Raw genomic sequence first — 23,288 nt, 5'->3', positions numbered from 1 at the left:
TCAGACACATGTATCAAACTATTGTAAATTTCAACTGAGTTCAGGTATAGAGAAAAACCCTGGTCCTACTCTAATGTACATTGACCCTAGTAAAACAATAACGGCACCATATAGCCAAGCTAATGAGTTCGTATTTGGACAAAGTTCAGGACAACAATGCGTTGCAATGAGTTTATGCTCTTTGATTTACAATAGCAAACAAGGAATCAATTCTGCTAATGATCTGGTGTCAATAATGAATATTGGAAATCAGTTGTATTCAAGTTTGTCTCAGTTAAGCAGACAATCATTTTTAATGCAGACCGAATTACCCACACTTTTAAATGTGTTCGAGACTGACTATGAACTTCAATACAGTGAAACCTACACTGGTACTATTCATCAAGAAGCTACAATAGAAGGATATCAGTACTGTACCTCCTTAGATAGAGCCTTTCAATCACTTATATCCGAAAATTTCAACAATTTTGTCTTGACAATAGGCTGTACTGCAGTGGCTATCTATTGTAATGGCAATATGGGCTTGAAAATATTTGTTTCTCATGCAAGGGATATTTATGGTAGAAGCCATCCTCAAGGTACATGTGTGCTGCTTGAAGTATCATCACTGAATAGCTTAGTACATTATTTTCAGAGTATACATAACAATGATATATTTGAGTTGAAATGGGGTTAAAATTGATAAAGTTCAAAATAATACCCCTTTTAAGAGTCATGCCAGTGAAACCAGAAAGTTCAATGTGAGTTGTGCTTGGTCTATCGACTACCATTGAAGTTTTAAATGGTAAGCAAGATTCACTGACATTAAAAATGAACGATGAAGTTCTTAAAGAACTGATAAACGAAGATGTTCTTCATTTTGACGAGAGTACTCTAGCCGAGAAATTACTCTTCATTGACAACTTTGCGATCGAATATGACGACAATTTCACAGTACTATACGGTCATCCTACAAAAGAACAAGATCGAATGAAGAGACAAATCACCGCCAACATGAACATTTCCCTTGGCGACAATGATAATATATACCAGTATGATGTACTTTTGTTTTACGTGGGTTACATTCTGTAACTGCAAAAATCTTAATCAAAATATAAACAAGAACAGACCATCCAAGCAACTGAACAAAGAACATTGAACCTCATGTTATAACTTGTGAATTGTTCCTCCGTCACACTTATTTGTCGTTGTTTCCGGTCAATACACAGGAAAACAACACAGCATTGATAGCAAATATTGAGACATTTCCATCGTTTTGGCACAGTTTTGTTATACATAATTCCCAAAATTTATGCTCTGCCAAGAGCACTCACTCTAGCTATATAATGTTGCAGTGGTTTCAGGGATTTTTCCATTAAAAACAATAATTATGACCTATTGAACAGTACTATTGTTTTAATCTACTGATTTCTGACAACTCCTCTTGGGTCAACATTTAGCAACAAACTATGACTCAACACCAATAATAGATAAAAAATTGCCTTCTCCTTGCAATTTAAGGCAAATACATTACCTACTCAGGGTTTGTAAAAACCTTGAAAGTCCTTGAAGATGCTTGAATTTGAAAATAAAAAAATTCAAGGCCTTGAAAGTACTTCAATTTGAGGACTAGGGCTTGATTTTAACAATGCTTTTCCTTAAGCAATTTTCAAATTGAAAATTACAGTACTTTCATGGAAAAGCTGAGAAATAATATTAAATAATTATAAAATTGCTTATGCAAACCATTCCAAAAGCGGTCCTTCAATTATCTAAAACTTGGCCTTCAAAGTAATTGCAAAGTCCTTGAATTTCAACCTTTGGCATTTGTAGGAACGTACTCCTGTATGGTAATATATTATTTTGATTGTTTTCTAGTACCATAACAACATTCATTACACTCAGCAGACAAAATTAAACACAAGTAGAATTATTCTTGACTAGCAATAACGAAATTGCGTGACAACAGTGACAATCGCAATATGGCAGTCCCCTAAAGATAACTCCAGATGTGCGACATTGAAAGCCCGAGTTCACGCAGCCATGCGTCTTGTTTAAATTTAATGCTATGTTCACTGATCATGTTGCTTACGTTGGTAAGAAATGATTGCCGTTTCTGTTGCCGCCATCCAGACAGCTTGCAGGAAACTGGTTGAAAAATGTTCTTCTCCAGGACTTGGTTCCTTCTGCCTTTAGTTTTAAAATTAAAGTGTCCGCCATTTTCTTCAAGCTGAACGAGATCAACTTCCAGCCAACTTTAGCGCCTACGCTTCGTCAGTAAAAAGCTTAACTAAAAATGCTTTTTGAGTGCCGATTGAATTTTTACGGAATACTAATTACATCGGCACTTACACGAAATATTACTTCTTAGCCCTCGTCTGCTCTGTCTGCAGTTTTAGTAATTTTCTTCTTTTGGAAAAAAAATTCCAAGCTGAAGATAACACCAAAATGGAATCAGCTCAAATAAAATACGAGATTATCTTTTTTATTTCGGTTGTTTCCGCTAAACAGCAGTGAGATTGTGTCAATTAGCTAAAGGATGGTTCAGATAATAAGATTCAAACAAGAGGTTCCACGGAACGAAAAGTTAATGATAAATAAATATTCAAGTTGCAATTTGAAAAGCTTTACTGAAAAGACTTTCTGAGTGTCCGGTGAGTTTTGACGAAATACTATTTACATCGGCAGTTACACGAGAAATTATTTCTTAACCACTCTAATTTGCTCTTTCTGCAGTTTTTATTTAATAGTGTTAGTAATCCTCTTTTTTTTTAGCAAAGATAATTGCAAGCTAAATATGAGGGTATCTTTTTTGTTCCGGTTATTTTCCGTTAACCAGCTGTGAGACTGTGTACATGAGCTGTTGCGAAAAAATATGAACATTGCTTACGCCCTTTAGCGCAGAAAATAAACAGCGAACGAAGTTTGTCGTGATCACTGAATAATATTCGTTTTTCTTTTTGTTCTACTGCTTTTTCCTATGCCTTTCAAGTGTGGGATTTCCCGATTTCGATTTTGAAATAATTATACCTTTGTACTGAGAAATGTAACTGTTGTAGTGTGACAAATTGAGAAAAACAAAACTGCCTCATCAGAATTAAACAAGGACAACAAATTTAAAACATTCAAAGTTCAATAAATTTTCAAACACTGGAATAGCAGGCTGCTGTTTGTTTTGCACAAATAAAGGGGTGTCTGCATTTTCTAAACCATTTTGCGTAAATGTTTTGTTTTTATCATAGAGGTATTTCTTTACATCCACCATGCGGCTCTGCCTGCCTTCTCGGCTCGTGCTCATCGTTGAACGGCTGAGTTCTTTGTTCTGCATTAACATTACCGTTGACTCCAATCTGCCTTGGTCCAACGATTTTGCTTTCAAGTTCCTCAGCTTCTGCAACAGTTTTTCGTGACAACAATTGAATCAAGGCTACGCGAAAATCTCTTAATCTAACAGCGTAAATTAAAGGATTAAACAACGAATTCAAAACTGGCAATAAAGTAATAACATAAGAGGCAGTAACCTTTATATTGGAAGGGATTCTTCCCTTGAAAGAGACCAGAATAACAGCAGAGACATTATACGATAGCCGGAAACAATACTTCAGTTGAACTCTCTGTTCAACCCATTATTGTACTGGTATAGAAACCGCCGCTTAAGGAAAGCTACAATGGAGCTGTTAAAGTGCAGAAATAGGCCAGCAGCTCGCAGTGCGCGTCACATTAGGCAACGTCGCTATTCCTTGGCATCGCTAGATGTCGAAAAACTTCAAAACAAGCAACGAAGCGCACAACTATCTAGATCAGAATCTCTCGGCGCTATGATTTGTTTAGACACTTTTAGGCAGAGGCGGATTGAGACAATGAAGGAAAGACCCTTGTCAGCTCCATCGAAGGTACCAAGTGACAAGATATTCACACAACAGCACAACCAACTAATTCTCCTGGGGCGTTTTCAATCTGAACTATTACAATTAAATTGTAACAGTTTAGATTGACAATGCCTCAGGAGGGAAATCCATTCATCGCAAAACTGAATTACAGAGAAACACCACGGAGCTTGGAAGATCTCGGCGTCATATCAGTGGTAAATGTGATGTGATATCTTCCAAGATTTTATCAACTTAATAAATGTAGATGTAGATGTAGATGTAAAATCGTGCGATCAAGCTGTCTGAATGAAAACTCTATCCTGTCACTTACTAAATGTCATCATAATGCGACGCAGAGGAATGCTCAAAGAATCAGATAAGTGACCAGAATGTTAACACACTTAAACGAACCGTAGAACAGAAGAACTGCCGATGAGTTCACCAATGAGAAAGAGCTTTCGTATAATCTTTTCGTATAACAAGTTAATTGAAATCAGTAAATGAAAAAAAAAAAGTTTCAAATTCCCTTAGAAAGAATGAAAAACAAATAGAATTGACAACAAAAAGTAATTATATCTGTGTATGCTTTGACTTGCCTTTGTAGACTTCTGTAGCGGAATGGGTTCGGGAAACGCCAAAAAAAAAAACCCGACTTGATTGACTAAACAAAAGACGGATCGAAACTCAAAAAAACCGACCAATACTGTTAATAAACTTTATGCGAGTCTTTCAGTCAATACCATCGCGACTGAACTAACCAATCACTTTCAACTGACCAGACTTATAACACCATCGACTGACAAACACTATTCAATCTACGAAGTACCAAAACATGCTTATTCTGTTCAGCGGAATGGATGCAAAAGAAAAACCATGCGTTACTTTCGGACTAATGCTCTCCTTCAAGGCAAGGAGTTAGATAATTCATATTATCTCTGCGGGCAGACAGCGTTTTTATTTTATCATATCTTCGAGTGCAACCTTAAAAGATAACCTTGACGGCTAAAAATAGTTGGGGTTCGACTTGAACATCTTATAAGGTGAGACCAAAATCCGTAATTTACATTCCTAAGGGAGGCGACGAGCATCCCCGACCTTTTCACATAGGAGTCCTATAGGAGTCCTTTGGCGTGAAGGGGGTCTTGGTTGGTAAGGCTTTGGGAGTAAGGGGTTTTGCAAACTCTTCTGCGTTTCTTGAGAAATTGGTTCATCCAGCACGTTCTGGACAACCTTTCTTACAGCTGGCGCATTTTCTGCAAGAAGTTGCTCCAAATACTCCAACGTTGCTGGATCGATTTTTGCGAGTTCTTCTTCCAGTCTTTCTTCGTACCTTTGGTTGTTGGAAGCCATAGTTCCTTTGGTATAACAAGAGTATTCATTTCTCTAACTGTTGTGTTTCTTTCATCTCAAGCAAAACAAGTTCAAAAGTTTCCTTTGCTTTTTTGCGCTTGCGGGCAAGACGCTGTTTTAGCGTGTTCCCGCCACATGGTCTGCATAGGCGGTAATCGCACAAAAGCCCGAACCCGCAGCCTCTACACGGCTCTGGCATCTTCATTCCTTTCTTTAGCTGGTATTTATGCTACCTGCAATACGTACAGCCCCTGGCACAACTCTTCCCGCAGCTTTCTTTCCGGGCCCGCATCAGCCACGCGCACTTGTTTGTCGCTCGAAACATCGCGGCTCAGGCGGTATAACAGCGGGCTCGCTTGTTTCTAATATGGGGTCCTCCTTTGTTGTAAGTAGTATAGGGGGAGTCACACAAATACTGTTTCAAAGAGGGAGCTGAATTTCACCGTTTCGCAGCCCTCAGGTTCAACCGGCCCGAGCATGTGAGGGCCGGACTTGACGGTGGGGGCTGCGATAAGGTGAAGTAAAGCTCCCTCTGCGAAACGGTATTTGTGTGACTCCCCCTATACTACTTTTGTTTATTATCCCATATCGGGACGTGAAGTTGCCATGGAAAATTCTCTGTTTATCACGGACATGTATGAATGAGTCGGTAACTTTTGCCAAGATGAACAAACAACTATTGCGAGATCTTATGGTCAACAGCGAAATAATAAAAAAAAAAGTTCTTCAAAATTAAAATATGAAGGTTATTGGATGTTTTGCATCTTTGGGGAGATTATTGTTTCCATTCTCGTACCGCCATTGTGACTGCATAAGAAAACATTAGCTAACATTGAGTTCGCTCGTCAAATCTCCTGTTAATTCTCCCTTTACAGAGAGGATGAGTTGACCAATGGAAAAGAACTTTCGTATAATCGTTTCGAGTGAACTAATTTATAATCATTTAAACGTAGTGCATCGTAAAATGTTTAAATTTTCTTTAGAAACAATAGAAAAATTATAATAATTGGCAGATTAAAGTAATTATGTGGGTGCTTTTGCTTATCTATCGGTTGACCATTGTAGCGTTATGGGTTCGGTAAAGTCATATAAAATATGCTCTATTTGTTCAATCAGAAGAAACAAGAGACCCACAGAAGAAACATCCGTGATCAGGCACAATGTACTGTTTGTGGGATAAAAAATGAGATTAAAATGGAAAACAAAGCTTACAACAGTCATTTATAGATTATAGAGCCCTCATTTTAAAGTGGCTGAATAATGGAATATATTCAAAACATCGATGCAAAAAAGAAATTAACCCACGTTTTAATTAATAGCGAAAGAGAACAATTTTCAAGGATAAGTGCTTGTTCATGTATAAATATATAAAGCCGGAATTCTAAATAAATGTTTGGAGAAAAAGCACCGATGATAACTGTATTTTAGTTGCATATAATAAACTTAACATTTACATGGTACAATTTCTGGGCAATTCCAAGATCTCGTAGAACGTTTTTCGCTACTTTTTAAAAAGAGTAAGAAAAGCTTAACCACTATATTGTGAATGTTCTTTGAGTCAGAAAAGTTTAAAATAAGCACAGGCAAGGGGTTTACTCTCGTAGGTACATGCTAACTCATACCCTCACCCGGACCGCAGTTAGAGGGGTTAGATTACCTCCCTCCCACCCTTTTCTGGTTAAGTTATGCTATTCTGAAAAGTGTTTATTGACTTTTCTCTTTTGTCTCGATTTCTACCTCCAGGGTTAACCTGTAACTGATAGCTGTATTTAGAGCATTTTTGGTGTCAGTCAGAAAAATGCTTGTTCCGACCCGTATGAAGTGTTTGCTTGACAGATAAATGAGTCTTGATGGTAATCAGCGATCAAGAAAGCTAACCCGTGAAACAGTTCAACTTCTTGATGGTGTCCTTCACTCCTCGCCTCACGTCTCTTATTTTCCAACAGTACAGGAATGGATTCAAAGTGGAGTTCAACAAAAGAAGGGTAATCGCTACAGCATGAGCTTGGTGAAAAGATGGCGAGTGTGATCCAAGCACGCCACGTAAACCTGTTACAATACCAAGAGGCAGATAACAGGCAAGTAGAGTCATTTGTATCCACAAAGCACTGGAGACGGTCTTTCTGTATCGTACTATATTCAGTGGAATTCGTGCTTCATTTGGTTGTCCTTGGGACGTACTAATCTTGACCTGAGCTTGGCGACGGTGAAGGGTAAGATAAATCTTCGAGTAGCAAAATATGGAGGTTAATAGACATGATGGCATTATTACGGAAAGAATCATTTCAGCCATGCGACGCTCGTAGAGCACTGTGACTGAAAAGACAGTGGTAAAAATCCAAAATAAGAATACTAGGACCCATACTCGCCTCAAAGTTACCACTTGCCTGTATCTTAACCCCAACATCAGGGCGAGAAGCCTATCTACACTTATTGCCGTTATTATTAGAAATGACACCCCACAGAAAATGTACCCTAATGTATTTGAAGATATGCTAGTATAGTAGCAAAGTTTGGAATGTTCTGGTGCCAAAATAAAGGTTACAAAGAGAGGCTGTGAAATTAGGCCCACGCAGAGATCAGTGGTCGCCAGGCAACCTAACAGAAGTTTTGATGGCGGATGAAGGGAAGAAACCTTTTGAAGGGCAACAAAAATCAGAACATTCCCCATTAAAGCAATGGTGGAAAGGAGAATATTTAATGCTGAAGTAATTGTTCGATGTGGCTCCTTAAGGCTTGCCAAGCAACAGAGCTCTTGAATTGTGGTGCATTTTCCAATTTCAGTAGAATTCATCATGTTTTGTCTCCATAAGATTTCCTCCTCTCTGTGTTAACAAAATTCTCTCATTTCCGGGGCGAGAATTCTTGCGTCAGGTGAGGACTCCTACATCAGACGACACAGTTTCTTCTGATTTCCTGAAAAAGAGAACGTACATACTTTTTAGTTAACTACAGAAATATCTCTCCTAGACAACTAACAATGAGATGCCTTTGGTGTTAACAACGGCATCTGATTGTAAGATGCAGATATGTCATTGTAACATTTGCAAGTGAGATACAAATGTCCGGCTCGGACATTTGCATCTTACTTACACCTCACTTCTGTGTGATAGAGCGTGGACTCACATACAGCAATATGCTAGTGTTGAAAAAAAGGCGAATAATTTTACTATACAAGCCATAAACTATTCTTTAACTATTTAGTTTCTATAAATCCGCTGAGCTTTCCGTCATCGGCTGCCTTTGCAATTTTCATCCGAAAAATTGATCAGTGAGAATCTCTCAGAACGGCAGAATCTGATTTTAAGTAGTTTGCTTGTCTGAGTCATTTTCGTTGGAGAAGAAGTTTACTGAGAAATTACTACAGTTGTTTCCCGGTAAAGATTACTGTAGACGTCGACATTCAAGGGACAAATGTTGTATTTTTTTTTCCTTCGCTCATTGCATAGCTAAAAGATTGATTTAAAGTCTGGTAAAAGATTACTTTAAATTGTTAAATGATCGCGAGAAATCTAGAAAAAAGAAATCAATTTTGGAGAAGATTTAATAATTAGCTCATGGTGTTATAATCCAAATTTAAAAATATGAGACCCCCTGTGGATTTTCCGTCAATAAATACACATTGGAATTTCAATTACATTGTTCACATTGAAAGAATTACAACTGCTTTTTCGTTTAAAAGAAAGATCAGTTAATTATGGAGAAGATGTCTGCAAAAAGAGATTGCTCTGAGTTCATTATTAAGACAGAAGACAATTTGGATAACAGCTGGTAAGAAACTCGTGCCGAAGAAAACGAGGAAAGACGAAGGATCGTTCCATGAAAGCAACAACTTAAGAAGGAACTCACCACCAGCAACAATTCAAAGGCTCATTCTTCGACCAACCTGTGGCCTCCAAAAAGGTTGTAAGTATGGTACTCCAGTAAAAACTCACCTTAGTAAGTTTATAGCAGTTTCCAAGTTTTGTTTCGGATGGGTGGTTGATCGATTTTGGTTGCTAGTTTCGTAGTCGGATCCTCCACCTTTTTGCCTCAAGCGAATTAATAGGGTATACAGATTTTACAGAGGGAACTACGTCTCATACTTTTTTCTCTACCAACGAACAAAGACGTATACAAAATCACATCTCCTGCTCTTCTTCTAATCTCGTCTATATGATACAGGGCAACAAATGCAATGCTCAGTACATACCCTTACCAAACCAGCTGTATTTTTAAACTGATTTTAAACTGTTTTGAATGTATTTTGATGATTTAAAGAGTATTTTGAAGTCACTATAGGGTATTTTTGTGGTATTTTGTACAAAATTCAAAATTTTGCTTCTTGTTTGTAATGTATTTCAAGTATAGTTAGAACCTATTTCATGACCTGGGAATGATTTTCACTCTGTTTTTAACGTAGTTTGAGCTCAAAACAGGGTTTAAATAGGGGATTTAAAATCTATTTTAATACTATGGCTACAAAAGTTTCGTTCAAACAGTTTAAAAATTCTAGTTAAACCCTGTTTTGAAAGTTATATTGGCAATGGTTGTAGGTTTAAAAAGTATTTTACAAATTTTCAGTGTTAAAATACTCTTTAAATAGGGTATTTAAAATGTAGTTGACATGTCAAGAGCATAAAATATGTTTTAAATAGGAAGTTAAAAACCTATTTGAGATAGCAATTCATATTAAGCTTTAAAATACAACCAAAACAGTCTGTTTTAAACATATTTTAAGTTTTAATCAGGTGAGTACACTATTTAAATAGTAGTTTTAAATAATGACAGCAATGTCTACCTTAACAACAGATTTTAAATACACCATTTTTGCACTATTTCTAAATCTAGCCCACTGGAAATTTATAATGCAATCAACATAATTTGCATCCCCTTTTTGAAAACTGCTTGTAGTTTCTTTTCACTCAAGCTTTACATACAAAACCTTTAAACACAATGGTTCTCAACTGTAGTAGGTTTAGTTTACATTTTATCTAGAAAACAGCAGGTGAGTTCTATATTATATGTACCACACTGGGCTAGCACAAGCTATCGAGTGGAACTTTTTCGCCTACTGTTATCAACCTGAACTGTACAGCAGGAATACAAGAAAAATAACCACGCAATGTTTCAAAAGGGTGGCGGGAGAAGTAATTTTGAAAGCAATTCAAGCTCTTCGATGTCTGCATGGACATGTACAATATACAAGTCTTGGCAAAAGTGTCATCACTGTAAAAATTTACCAGAAGCAATCAAATTTCTGAAAGCAACAACTAATAACTCAAGGAAAATTGATCCAAGTAATTGGTTGACATTACTTATTATTGGTTGGGGCCACCCCTAATGGCAAAACATGCCATCACTCACAAAGTAGACCAGAATTAAGATCTCACAATCAAATCACAAAAAATCACATCTACTCAATATTAAAATGAAAATTTCAAGGTACATGTACATGTAACTTGCTTGCAGTAATTGGCCAATTATTGATTGTGGTCAGTCATCATGTACATGCTTCAAGATTACATAATTTACATAATTTTGACAAAGAGTGTCCCACTCACAGTGTGCATGTGGAAGGTCTCAAAACAAATCACAAGAAATGACAACCACTGAATATGAAAAAGAAAATTGCTTGTAGTAATCAGCCAGTTACCTATTGTGGTCACTCATCATGGCATACATGCTTCAAGATCTTGCAAAAGTGCTGTCACTCACAAAGTACACCAAAATCAAGATCTCACAACCAAATTCCTTTTTTTTTTTGTTCTTTCAAACAATTCTTTTTTTCTTGTTTCCCATATGAGCAGTTACAGTTTTCCAGATTTTACAGTCATTTAATTTTGAGGTCAAAAGTGGTTTGAACTAATACAGTATTTGTACAACAGTTTAGTCATTATTGTTAACAATGTAGGAAATCCATTTTCTTTTTTTGTCTAAATAGTTTTTAATGATAAAAGTTGTTGTTCCAGTCTGTTATGAGCAGACTTACGTTGAATTTACTGCTTGGTTTCAATGACAGATGCTGTGACCAGGCTAATATTATAAGAGTCTGTGCTCTGATCTGTTAACAAGAGGCATTCACTACTAACATCACAGCAAGCTGGCAAAAAGCGCCAGTTCGTTTGGTTTCAAAACCAAACAAATATATGTATCAAATTCACAATAACTGTGAATAATAATTATTATTGAATGAGGTTGAGCAAAATATCATGATTTGTCAGTGGCAAGCAGATCGATTATTTGCCAAAACTGAATGCTGACACAAATAATTGATCTGTGACCACCCAATCACAGCTCAGGGAAGTGATCTGCCATTTAAATTATTTCACCTGAGAGCTTGGTTCCAATTATGCATGAGCAGAATATTATTTGCAGCAAACACATTTAGACGGTACTACGCATGAGCAGACCATTATTTGTAGGCAGTTATTTACAGGTCACTTGGTGGGCTCTCGGCCAGTGAAAAGGAAGAAAAAAATGCATCAAATGATAAAAAGATTTATTTTTCAGTTGTCAACAACAACATTTCAGAGCACCCAGAGGCCTTTGCGCATTTGCTTGTGTGCCATCTTGCAAATTAGAGCCCAAGCTTCAAGATCTTGTGAACAACAACTACTGAACCAGGACTTGGAACATTTCATGATTAATTATGTACATGTATCAATTGCATTATCCACTTACCCATCCATTCATGTCCTAGTGGGTTATTCTGTAAATGGTTAAATTTTCTCTTGTTCTTGAAAATGTTACAAGCAAAAGAGAATATTAAGAACCCTCATTGGACCACATAAAAACGCCTTCGTGGTAAATCACGCTGATTTCGCAAATCTTTCCCAACTTGTTTCATCTGCCTCAGTTTCTTGCAAAGAACGAAGTACTTCAGCTAGTTTTCTGTGTTTTTATCCTTCTCTTATTACTTCATCCTCTTGTCTTTCATTATTTTTTCTTCTTCTTGCCAGGTAATTTCTTCTTCCTGAACCTTTGTTGTGCTTAGCCATATTTTTTGGATATATATCAACCTGCCACATAAATATAGTGCATTCATCTAATCAAAAATTTGGTGAATTTGAACTACACTGAATGCTTGTCTATCCCCCACTGAAGGTCAAAACTAACATGTGCATGGGGAGAAGTCCCTATCACTAGTCCCTTCAACCATTTTCAGAGCCCCTTTGTGTGAATATCATTTTTGTCAAGAAATCTACAATGTAATTACAGGAACCATAATATAGAAGAATGAAAATAATTAAAGTAAAATTAACGATAGAAACAATAGGGCGAATACAGGTTGAGTGACACCTAACGTCGCAGCCAAAATGCAAGGATTCTGTTCATGGTAGGCTTGATTCAAGCTTGGATTTCATGTGTTATAGCATGCAATTAGTTAATACATGAACATGTATACAACACATTCTCGCACGACAACAAAGTGCGATTCGATTCATTCGAATGCCCCAATTTTGTTCTTCGAGAGTTCGAACCCAATCGTTCGATTAAGTTCGATTGATTTCGATAAAGTTCGTTTAATCGAGCCTTCGATTTGGTACGCGATTAGTGACGTCTGGAGCAAAGCCATACATCTAAGAGAAAGCTTCTTTTATGAATGAACATTTGGCGCATCTTTCAAACAAGAAATCGCCAAGAATTACCCGCGAAACTTAACTGGCGTATGTCTCAATGTAAAATACCTGAAAATACGCTTGAAAACGTTTCGAGGGTTGTAAACAAAAAAAATGGAGTTTAAGCAGATAAAATAAACAGATAACGTACCGTTAAAAATCCTGGGCTAATAACTATATCCAATGTAGCACTCCTCTTGCTTCGTGTTGGCGGTCGTAACTTTTGGCGCAAACGGATTTTCCGGTCGATTTTCCGCTGACCCGCCGGTGCAATACTCTGATGCGAGCATTTTGGTCAGCTGTGATTGCGTGAAAGATCATGCGAGTGACCACGTGACTTGTTTCCATTTCAAAATTGTTGTGTAAAACGAAGGTTTCGTTCCAGCCGTTTAAAACCAGTGCAACAGTTCATTTGTTGTTGTTTTTTACCTTTTACTGGACGAAAAGTTAAGGGACCGAACCGAATCATATGACTCGTGGGTGCAGCGACCATGATTTGCCTTTGCGATGGACTTCAACTTGGTAATGTCTCAAGGAAATGCCGTGGAGGTAAGCCGACCATCTTCTGTCTTGGTGTGTCTTTCATTCGAAGAGATGCATGTTCATATAAGTACATGTAACATATTTGTAACCACATCAGCTGTTTTATCGAATTAGATGATTGCCTATGAAACATAGATCTGAATTTTGAATTGTTCTTCGTCCAGTCTACATAATTATAGGTACTGTTTTATATACATGTATGATCAGTTATATGGCAGTTACATGTTTACAATGTACAACTGTGTATGCCATTTTTGTGCAGCCGTAAATTACTCATCCATTGTGATCATTTTACTATCTTGACATGGCATAAACTGATCGATCTCTTCGTAGGGAAATTAAAGTGCGAACTGTGGAAGTTGAATCAAACAGTTTGTTTTTGTTCAAGTGGAAAGGCAACTTTATAGACTTAACATGATAACAAAACATACATGGAGGCAAAAATATTAAATCCTGCAATAATTAAACAATGCAATAAATAATTTTGTTTTTATTTTCAGCTTTGAGAAACAGGAGATGGAGAGTGGTGCTGCCCTGTTAGGGCCAAAGTCTCTGCAAGTCTGATGGGGTCTTTCAACTGCCTTCTGGTTACGAAGTTATTGCTGCAATTCTGCAATCGTTGGTAAATTTTTAAAGGAGGAAATAACTAAAGTTAGGGTTAGAAAGGAAGCTATACGTAGCTACTACAGTCATGCCACATCAGTGAAAGTACAGTTGTTTCTTGTTGGAAATGAATGAACCTTACAACTTGATGAGATAATTTTTGTTAACTTGTAAATAATAATATTATTGATTATATATTACATACACTGCGGCTACAAAGTTTATTTTAAGAGGAACATGGTATGCATTAATTAATTCTTTCATGTTGGAATACTGTAGTTTTTGTAAAACTTTACCTCAAATTGCACAAGACCTTGACTTGTGACAGCTTGGGTTCCCTATAACTTACTGCAAGTGGTTTTGGTTTTTTAAGCTTCATCTTGCCAGGGCAGGGAAAAAAAAAAATGAAATCTAGTTGCACAGTGGGCCAGTCTATTTCAGTTTTCAGTTGGCTCCACTAAAATATTACTAATGCCCAATGGGCACGCAAGGTTCATGCCTTATCAACTGCATCATTTACTAGTTGCTGTCTATAGTAAGTGATAGACTATAACAAGATGAGTTTACTGGTACTATGAAACTAGGTGAAAGAAACTACTAACAGTGGCACAATAATATTGTTGTGTCAGATACAAAGTATGCTTGGATTTTAAATTAATCCATGCTTTCAACTCACTGTTTTGCTCATCTTGTAGTCTTAAGTTTTGAAATAGGTTTTGATTGGAAATTATTATTCACAAGATTACATGTACTGAGGCTAATTTCACTTGCCCACCTTACCAGACCTCCAAACTTCTGTTTTCACTTGCCCAAGAGCAAACTTTACTTGCCCCAGGCAATGGGATGTTTGTTTTTCCCTGCCCTGCTTGCTAAGACTACGAGTATTCCCTCTTTGGCTTAGGGCCTCTTCATATGAGCCCGGTCAACCGGCCTAGCTCGGTTTCTGAGATCTCGCCTCGCCACTCTTTCTTTCATAAAAATTTTGATGTGTTCATATATGTATGAGAAGCCAGGCTGGCCGGGTAACTGAGATCTCGATTTTTGCGTCCAAGATCTCGGTAACCAGGATGAGAATTTTCCCATATGAACACTCCAGCCCGGGTAACCAGGCTGAAACTTTTTAGGCAAAATAGCTTTGCTTTTGCAACACAGTGTCCAGTTACCGGGCTCATATGAAGAGGCCCTTAGTCCATGCATCATGCATGATGCGAAAGAAAATCAACATTTTTTCTTGCGGTTTTCATTTGCATCACACACAATAGACTACGCGAAAGAGGCCGGGACTACTCATAGTCTGAATATCTGTAGGCCCAAAAAGATAGTACAGTTTTAATTGCTATATGCACATGTACATGTACATGTACATGTACATAAGACAAGTCCATGACTCAAAATCAAACCTACAACTTGCTTGCAACTGTAACATGGACCACATAAATGATGCAGGGTTTAATTGTAGCCTCAGACATTGCTCAATGACGAAAGATGAACAAAACCTTTGCACGACGTGATCATCACCTACTAAATGTACAAAAGTCACACATAATGAGTTGTACCCTCTAAATTGGCCAAAGGGTTCCCTTGATTAGAAGTGATTGATGCATGTACTTCATGTCCTGCATGTACGTTTAATTACAATGTATATATTTCCCATGTACAGACCAGGGTTGTCATTAATTTGTTAGTCACCTGTAGCCTTATTCTCCACACCCATAGCAAATTTGTTACTTTGTGGGTGAATTCTCTAAACAGCGGGGAATTTCACCCATAGCATCAAGGGAAAATCAAGCATACTCAGCTGTAACAGGTGTTATGGTTAACAGCCCTTAATGACAGCCCTGCAGACATAGCATACCGGTACAAGTCAATAGCCTGTATTTAGCCTTAAAATGAGTGATATAGAAGATGTTTTATACTAAGTAATTGACCCTTAGCGTCAAGTTCTCAATTGGCATTGATACATGCATGTTCCTTTGACTCCTTTACATTGTTTGCAATTCTTCTTAACAAAGAAAATATGTAGCACTGATGATGACCGTGCACTCAAAAATGTTTTGGTTTTTAAAATTTTAGTAACTTTTAGCCTTTTATAGACAAAAAATATATATTATTGCAGCCTCAACTGTTATTACAGCTTTTCATATACAGATACAGTAAGCGTAGAGCTGCATTTATTATACAAGTAAAGAAAGAAGTAGAGCCAAGCACCCCCATCAAGCTTGAGTTTGCCCTACACTGACTTCTAACATGTCATGTGTTGTTCACAGCTAGAGCAAAGTTACATGTAAGTTCAAGATTATTTAGCACTATTGTTATGCTGTTTTGACACTATTTTAAAACTATTTTCACATTAGTTGATGCTATTTTAGTACTATTTTTATACTATTTTTACTGTATTTTCATACTGTTTTTATGCTATTTTGTGCTATTTTTACACTGTTTTATACTATATTACTGTATGCCATTTCAAGACTATTTTAAAGCTATTTTCATATAGTTATATTGTACTTGACATATTTTTTTCATATATGATCCACTTTAATTTTTAAACTGTTTAAAGTACAGTACGATTGAAATATATTTTGAGACAGTGGATTTCAATAGTGTTTTAAACAGGTTTCAACGCCTTTAAAATCAGTCGAAAAATATGTTAAAAATATAATTTTGCACCTATTTTAAACCTATTTTGTATAGAATACTTTTAAAATTGTCATTTAAACTAGTTTTAAAATAGTCTCGCAGATTAAAAGCTGTTTTTAAAACGATTTGTGTCCTGTTTTTATTCCGAATGCTGTGTTCCTCGAGAGATTTTTAAAGTAGTTACAGACTATTTTAATTATATTTTTAAACTTAGCAAAGGATTTCGAGTTTTGGAATTTTAACTATATTTTTAAAAGCTTTACAAAATACATTTCAAATTTTGTTTCAATAGTGTTTTAAACAGGTTTAAACACCATTAAAAGCAGTCGAAAACTACGTTAAAAATACACTTTTCGCCCTGTTTTTAATCTATTTCATAAAATAGGTTAAAAACAGTTCTTAAAAATAGTATTTAAATACATTTAAAATAGTGTTTGGTTTGGTAAGGGTAGACGAGACTAAACGTCGTTTCAGCGACAGATTTGGTGAGCACAGACGCGCACTCGAAAAAGCCATCACACAACGACACATTGACCAACCCACCGCCGTTACAGATCACTTTACCCTTCCTGCCCACTGTATGCACAACATAGAATTCGTTCCTTTCGAAATCATCAACTCAAATAGGGACTAAAAAAAAAAAAATGAAACTGACGCTATTCGCGAGGCAAGAGAAGTATTTTTATCTCCAAGAGCAAGACCCTTAAACCTTCTGGGTTAAACAGGTCGGACGAAATTTAATCTATTTATTTTTTATGCATTCGCTTTAGTGCACGTTTCCTTTTTCCCTATTTTTTGTCAACGAACCATGTCACATATTTCCTGTAGTATCATCTCAACTTTTGTAACTGTTTTATCCATATCTACTTAGCTTCAGTGTAGCCCCGGCCCTGAAGAAGGTTAGTCCTGTCTAACCGAAATATTGGGCATTAAATTTACCCTTTTCAGCCGTCCGGTCATCCTTTCAATTGGGTTTATGTAGACTCGGGTAGATTTTTAACAAGGTTGGCCAAAATGTTCTTCGATTATCAATGCACCAAAGTGTGTGGGTTTTTTGATTTTTCAGGCCTCTCTAAGGCCTTCTCATGTCACGAAGATCGGTTAACTAATATTATATTCATCTAATCCAATATAGATATTTTTCATTAACCAAAAGGAAAATCGAAAAAGCCTCACGCACTTTTTGTAGTCGGTCATCCGCAGATTGGCATGACGCAGCTTGTACATCGTATCCAGGTAACTCTTGCGTGCGCTAATCAATAAATGAAATCTTCAAAAATCTTTTTTTCTTTTTTTTCTCATTCTACATCTGATTGGCTTTACAGTGATATATTCTTTTCACACTTCTTTTCAAAAGCGACGCGAGTACGAAAGATTTCGTCAGAGACTCTCCTGAAGGTCTACGGTAACCTTAGGATTAAGATGCAAAACATTCTCTTCCCAAACTTCATGTTTGCCTAAATAATTTTCCTTCTGCTACACGTTTTCAGTGACTCTAGGTCGTCCAGTATTATATTATATCAGAAGATGTAATCTTTTAGTGAGTTGCCATGCATTATTCATGAGCTGTATTTACCTTTTCTTCTTGATCCAGTTATGTAACAAAGCTTTTTAACTGAGCTTGCAAGCTGCTGTGGAATAATTTTAAGAATAGGAAGAATAAAGCATACTAAATATGTTTTTCAAAAAAAAAAATCATGTAGAAGAACTGAAACATTGATATATAAGTCTTACCAACAGATTCAGGATGTAGGCCACAATAACAGTCTATAATTTCCTACATTTTCATTTGCTTTTCTTTCAATTACATACCTACATGTAAGCGATCGAATTAGATAAAGTTATCTGATCTTCTGGAGGCCGCTTTCAGCACTGCAAATGCAGTCTTCTCAACTTTGATGAACTCTTCACAACTGCTGCTTATGACTACGCTTCAGTTCGTGAAAGCCTTGCAATTTATACACGTTGATTCCGGTCACCTTAAAGTGTGATTAATTGCCAAATTTGAAATTCTATTTCCGTGAACAAAAAAATTGAACAAATATGTTGACCAATATCTCTATTTTGATAACAGAACATTTCGAAATACATTTGATAATGAATATTAAAGGACTAAAACTACGTCGTTTCGAAGTCATCTTTCCGTGACTCCATTATCAAGTACAGGTGTAAGCTGTAGTTTCGAGATTAAATACAAATAAAGGTGAATGGATAGAGTACATTACAACAATAAGTGTTTCGTTGTCAATGATGTTTGACGTGACAGTGCGTGCGGTATATGTTTAAATAAATGCTCTTGCACGTATTGAGTCTGACTACGTTTTTTACTTCGGTTTCCGTTCACGAATAAATAGCATTTCTTGAATAAGGCAGTCCAGTTTTCCTCGGCATTTCTTAAGAACGGAAAACATTTCCCCTATGTCTATTTTGATTACTTAAAAGATGTCTTCAGTGTCAAGGTCCCGAGTTTCTGATAAAAGCTACGAACAAAGAGCGTTTAAGCTTCCAAAACAGGAAATCCAACTCCCGGCCCTTGCTGGACCTGATTACTTTAGGTTGAAATGTTCGACATTTCCGTGGATCTATCTGGTGCGATTTTAGATCAATATCATCATTGTCAGGTTGATAATTCATTTCTGTTAAGAAGCGTCAATGCATCCTTTTTTCTATTTATCATGCAGTAAATGGTGATATGACTTTACAGAATTTGCTTCAAAGCAGTGTTATTTAACTATAATCCTTTGTTTTGTTCTTTTAATGTGTTGTTGTGAGGAGACTAATTAGTTCTTTCTATGTTTATTTGTCATTGGTATTTTCGTTTGAGATCTTTCCACTTTTACCCCATTCATTTAAGTGAATAGATATTTCGAATTTAATAACATGAAAAGAAAAAAAAAAAAGAAAGAAAGAAAAAAAGGATTAAAAAAATAAACATCAACAGTTATTTCCAGTCGGTCATTGGCGTCCGAACTATTCTTTATAAACTTTTTTTCCTCTTTTACCTCAGTCATTCATTCAAGTCAATAGACATTTCAAATTTAATTGAATCAGAAAAACATATGAAGAACGCTACTTCCATTCGGATACATAATTTCATTCAAGCTCAAACTTCAGGCACTACAAACGTTTTCCTCCTTGATCAAGCTACCTCAAGTATAAATGCGTTTTGTTGTCGTTGTACTTCGTTTTGCAGCAAAGCTGAGGAAAAATAATTCATTATAATTTCATAACTCAAGATGTGGTGATAAAAAGAAAACTTTCTTTGTTTGATAAGCCCTCCAAAGTTAAGTTCAATTACAAGCTTTAGCTAAATTGAATTTTTTTTCATTTTTTCCCCTCATTTGTCTTCTAGCTAAGGCCATTAAGAGCAGAATTGCAATTTGCATCAAAATCAAGGCACCTAGTACCTTCTGCTTTGACATGTTTCGGCCCTAGTGCATTCCACACTTAATTGCAGGACCACAAATGCATAATTCACTTGCTCATCTCAATATCCTTAACGAATCCTTTTGGTCGTTTTAACAAATTCAAGAAAAGCGATAGCACAAGAACGACTCTGATGGACCTCTGAGAATCTATCGTGACTACTGATATCGATTATTCATGCAAAGCCATGCAGAGTCATGATCACACACTGACCAGTAATCGACGATATAGATACCTTGTTCATGTAAGAGGAATATATTCCAACAGAAGATAATGGGCCACTTAGAGACACATTATCATCCATCATTATATCTGATTAAATGACTAATCATCGTAGACTGAAATATGAACAATACACATCTCAGCTGGGCTTTTCTTAGAAAATTCACAACTTATTGTACGTAACAAGCTGAAGATAAAGGTTTATTTGCGTTGGTGTGACGCACAAACCCATAATTCACCCAAAACTGGCGGTACACTTATGATCAAGTGACACAGCAGGTGTTCAGAGGCAGAGTAAAGCAAAACTTTGTGACTGTGCGATTGTAGACCGAGAGTGGAGATCCAAACTAGAAACAGTAAACCCAGCTCAACTAAGTTGCTCTTTGTTTCTGAAACAAAGCATAGGTTGTTTTCTCTTTTCGACGTATGCTAAATGGGATCCCAGGTTAAATTATCAGGCTAGGAAGCGATGTGTCTATTCAGTAAAGTAAAGTACAGGTTAGTAGCGTGTTCCTTAATTGTTATCTTTCTTTTGAATCCCACAGTTCAATACGACATTACAAAAATTGTTCTTAGAAGAAGTGTAAAGAAATACTTATTACAAAAAAAGACAGTAATGTACTATATTGCGGGAAAGTAGCTTCATATCTTTTCTTTAGCAGAACTCTATATACTTTACTTGTAGTCACTATGTTGTTAGACGTGTACCAAGGTTATTCCCTATTCTATCGAATAATGCCGCTCTTCAGAATTAATTACATGTTGTTAACAAAGTGTTTTACTTTCCAAGACACATTCTACTCGTCAAACACCCAAGCTGCCTGATCGTATCGTACACTGTTTTTCTTACATTCTTAATTGATACTACAGCAGTAAATAATCGTGGTCAGCGATAAGTTTGATAAATAATGGTAATTGAGCTGAGTGGATTGAGTGCAATTTGATCTAAAATCATACGCTTGATTTCAAAATCGAACGAGCGCGCAGCGCGAGTTCGATTTGAAATCACAAGTACGATTTCAGACCAAAATTGCACTCCACTCAGTTCAATTGCCACTTTATTAGATCCATTTCAGTTGAAATCGCAAAATGCTATTGCCTTAAGTTTTAGATTTTTGGTGTATTGTTCCAGTAACCGGTTTGTTAAAAATAGCGGAGCCGGAAACGCCTTTACATCTCATTTATTATGCAAAACGATGTCATGTGACTGAAAATTGATTCGAGCATAACAAGGGAACAAGCAGTTCTCAGGACGAAAACAGTCTACTTCATTCATAAAATTCAATTCTCGTCGCCTGAATCAATGATGGAAGGCCTCCCTTCCTTCTGTGGTTGAGGCTGAGGCTTCTCGTTGACTTTGCAACCTGTGTAGTTCTGCGATGGATTTCTTTTGAGTTGTGAAACTCCCTCGAGTGCACGGTTCCCAGTGGAAAGTTCTTCTCTTTTAAATACTGTTCAGTGGCACTCTGCATGATTTTAAGGGATTCGAGCTCGTTACAATCTCCGTTTCTTTTTGTGACCTCAGCATAGAACTTAATACTCACGACCTTGTCAAGCTCTTGCGGTGCCATTTGTTTCAAGATATTTTCAAGATTGCGGGACTGGCACCAGCTTCGGAAGACGTTCGTTCATTCACTGTTTTGTGGAGCAAAGCGTATTTTGACTATACATGTTTATTCACAGCGACAGATTTGAGCGCTTGTATTATTTCGGTTGAACCTACCGAAGACCTGGAAACATCTATCTTCTTGAGATGGCTCTGCATTTGTTGCTGTGTGGTTTTCACTTGTTTATATCTTGTTGGACTCGGTATCATACGGATTTTGAGAAGGTGTTGACTCGGAAAAAATCATCAAAATGGACACTGAAAGTTGGGAACTTCCCTTCAAGTACGTCGGCAGCCTGAACCAGCTCATAATCGTCATTCAGAAACTGTAAATTTGAAAACCACAACAACAACATTAAGTTTAAAGTTTTGGCAATAATAGTTGAAAAATTCGCCACACAATGGCTTTTTGCCTTTCGTTTTCCAGAAATTTTATTGGTTACTTTAAACTTAAACTAACCTTGAAATCTGTCCCTTTGTCATTGGCTGAGAAAAAGATGCGATTTGCAGAAAAATAGTGATTCGCGAATAAATCGCACCGCCGAGAGCCAATCAGATTGCAAGGATAACCAGTGATTTCAAAATTTGATTTAACAAAAAGCAAAAACATGCTGGAGACAAAGCGAAATCAACAGGTCGAGCTCTAGATCTAGAGATAATCTGTGGCTAAGAACCCAATGTATTTGGATATAACAAGCCAAGGCCATTTGAACGGGAAGCCATTTCCGTACGCGTGGGAATAAAAGAAAAGAGAAGTAAAATTAATCCACGCTTTCGGTGACATTCCGACTCATCGTCTTTGGGGTTCGATTCCTATGATCAAAAGATGCGATCAGAGGAATACGTTGCCTCCTATTCTCTGGCATTTCCGTGTCACTTTTTAGCTTTTCCAGTAAACTAAATACTCTTTGAATACCGTGCCCTTGTAATCGACATAAAATGCGTGTTCGAGAATTTTTAGGCGAAATAAAACTTACCGTGAACCTAACAAAAAAAGCTGTACGAGAGAAGTACATAAGCAATATCGTGTTGTATCGAAAAGGTGTTTCAACTTCAGATGAAAGCAACTTCTTACAAATGTCATGTTATATTCCTTGTTTAATTTTTGGCAAGCTTAAGGTTGCAATGACCGTTTATAGTTAGTGATATAATTTCAATTGCCAAAACATGTTTTATTTTTATTTTTAAGTTATATTCTATTAACACATTACAATCAGGGGTGAAATAAGAATTGAATTCATGTGAAGGTATTGTTAGAGTTTTAAATATGATGCATATATATTACAGTGTCAAACAAATGAGACCATCAGTCATCTTATTAAAAGTGCCAGCCCTCGCTTTAATTTTTTGCTATGGTACACCCGTAAGGCATGCCATGGAATGACTTTGCAAACACCCACAGCTATCGAAGGTTCAAAAGACTGCAGGTAATCCATGAAGTGTTGCACC

The 23,288-nt window shown here is 36.6% G+C and overlaps 1 protein-coding gene and 1 long non-coding RNA gene across 5 annotated transcripts in view; one reads left to right on the top strand and one right to left on the bottom strand.

The window, feature by feature from the left end:
- Window positions 1–6,153: 6,153 nt before the first annotated feature.
- The window catches only part of LOC149100974 (melanocyte-stimulating hormone receptor-like), a 30,295-nt gene continuing 13,160 nt past the window's right edge, over window positions 6,154–23,288 (bottom strand). The window contains exons 1-3 of one of the 4 annotated variants that reach the window (XM_089276197.1): window positions 18,398–18,588; window positions 18,162–18,216; window positions 6,154–8,114 (exon numbers count right to left, since the gene is read on the bottom strand). In XM_089276197.1, the coding sequence (XP_089132323.1) occupies window positions 7,072–7,995 (924 nt within the window). In that variant the 5' untranslated portion in view covers window positions 7,996–8,114; window positions 18,162–18,216; window positions 18,398–18,588 and the 3' untranslated portion in view covers window positions 6,154–7,071. Of the gene's footprint in view, window positions 8,115–11,861; window positions 12,200–12,950; window positions 13,071–17,330; window positions 18,217–18,397; window positions 22,166–23,288 lie in introns of those variants that run through there. The other 3 variants (XM_089276198.1, XM_089276196.1, XR_016203080.1) reach the window with 3 other exon arrangements.
- LOC149100976 (uncharacterized) lies at window positions 13,215–17,235 on the top strand. The gene is made up of 2 exons (XR_016203088.1): window positions 13,215–13,348; window positions 13,843–17,235. It is a non-coding gene; the product is annotated as an uncharacterized LOC149100976 (long non-coding RNA).

The sequence above is a fragment of the Orbicella faveolata genome, unplaced genomic scaffold (genome assembly GCF_042242905.1).
Source record: "Orbicella faveolata isolate gen_17 unplaced genomic scaffold, um_ofav_v1 contig_4, whole genome shotgun sequence".
NCBI lineage: Eukaryota > Metazoa > Cnidaria > Anthozoa > Scleractinia > Merulinidae > Orbicella > Orbicella faveolata.
The sequence above is the reverse complement of the archived record's forward strand: the minus strand, read 5'-3'. Positions and strand labels throughout refer to the sequence as shown.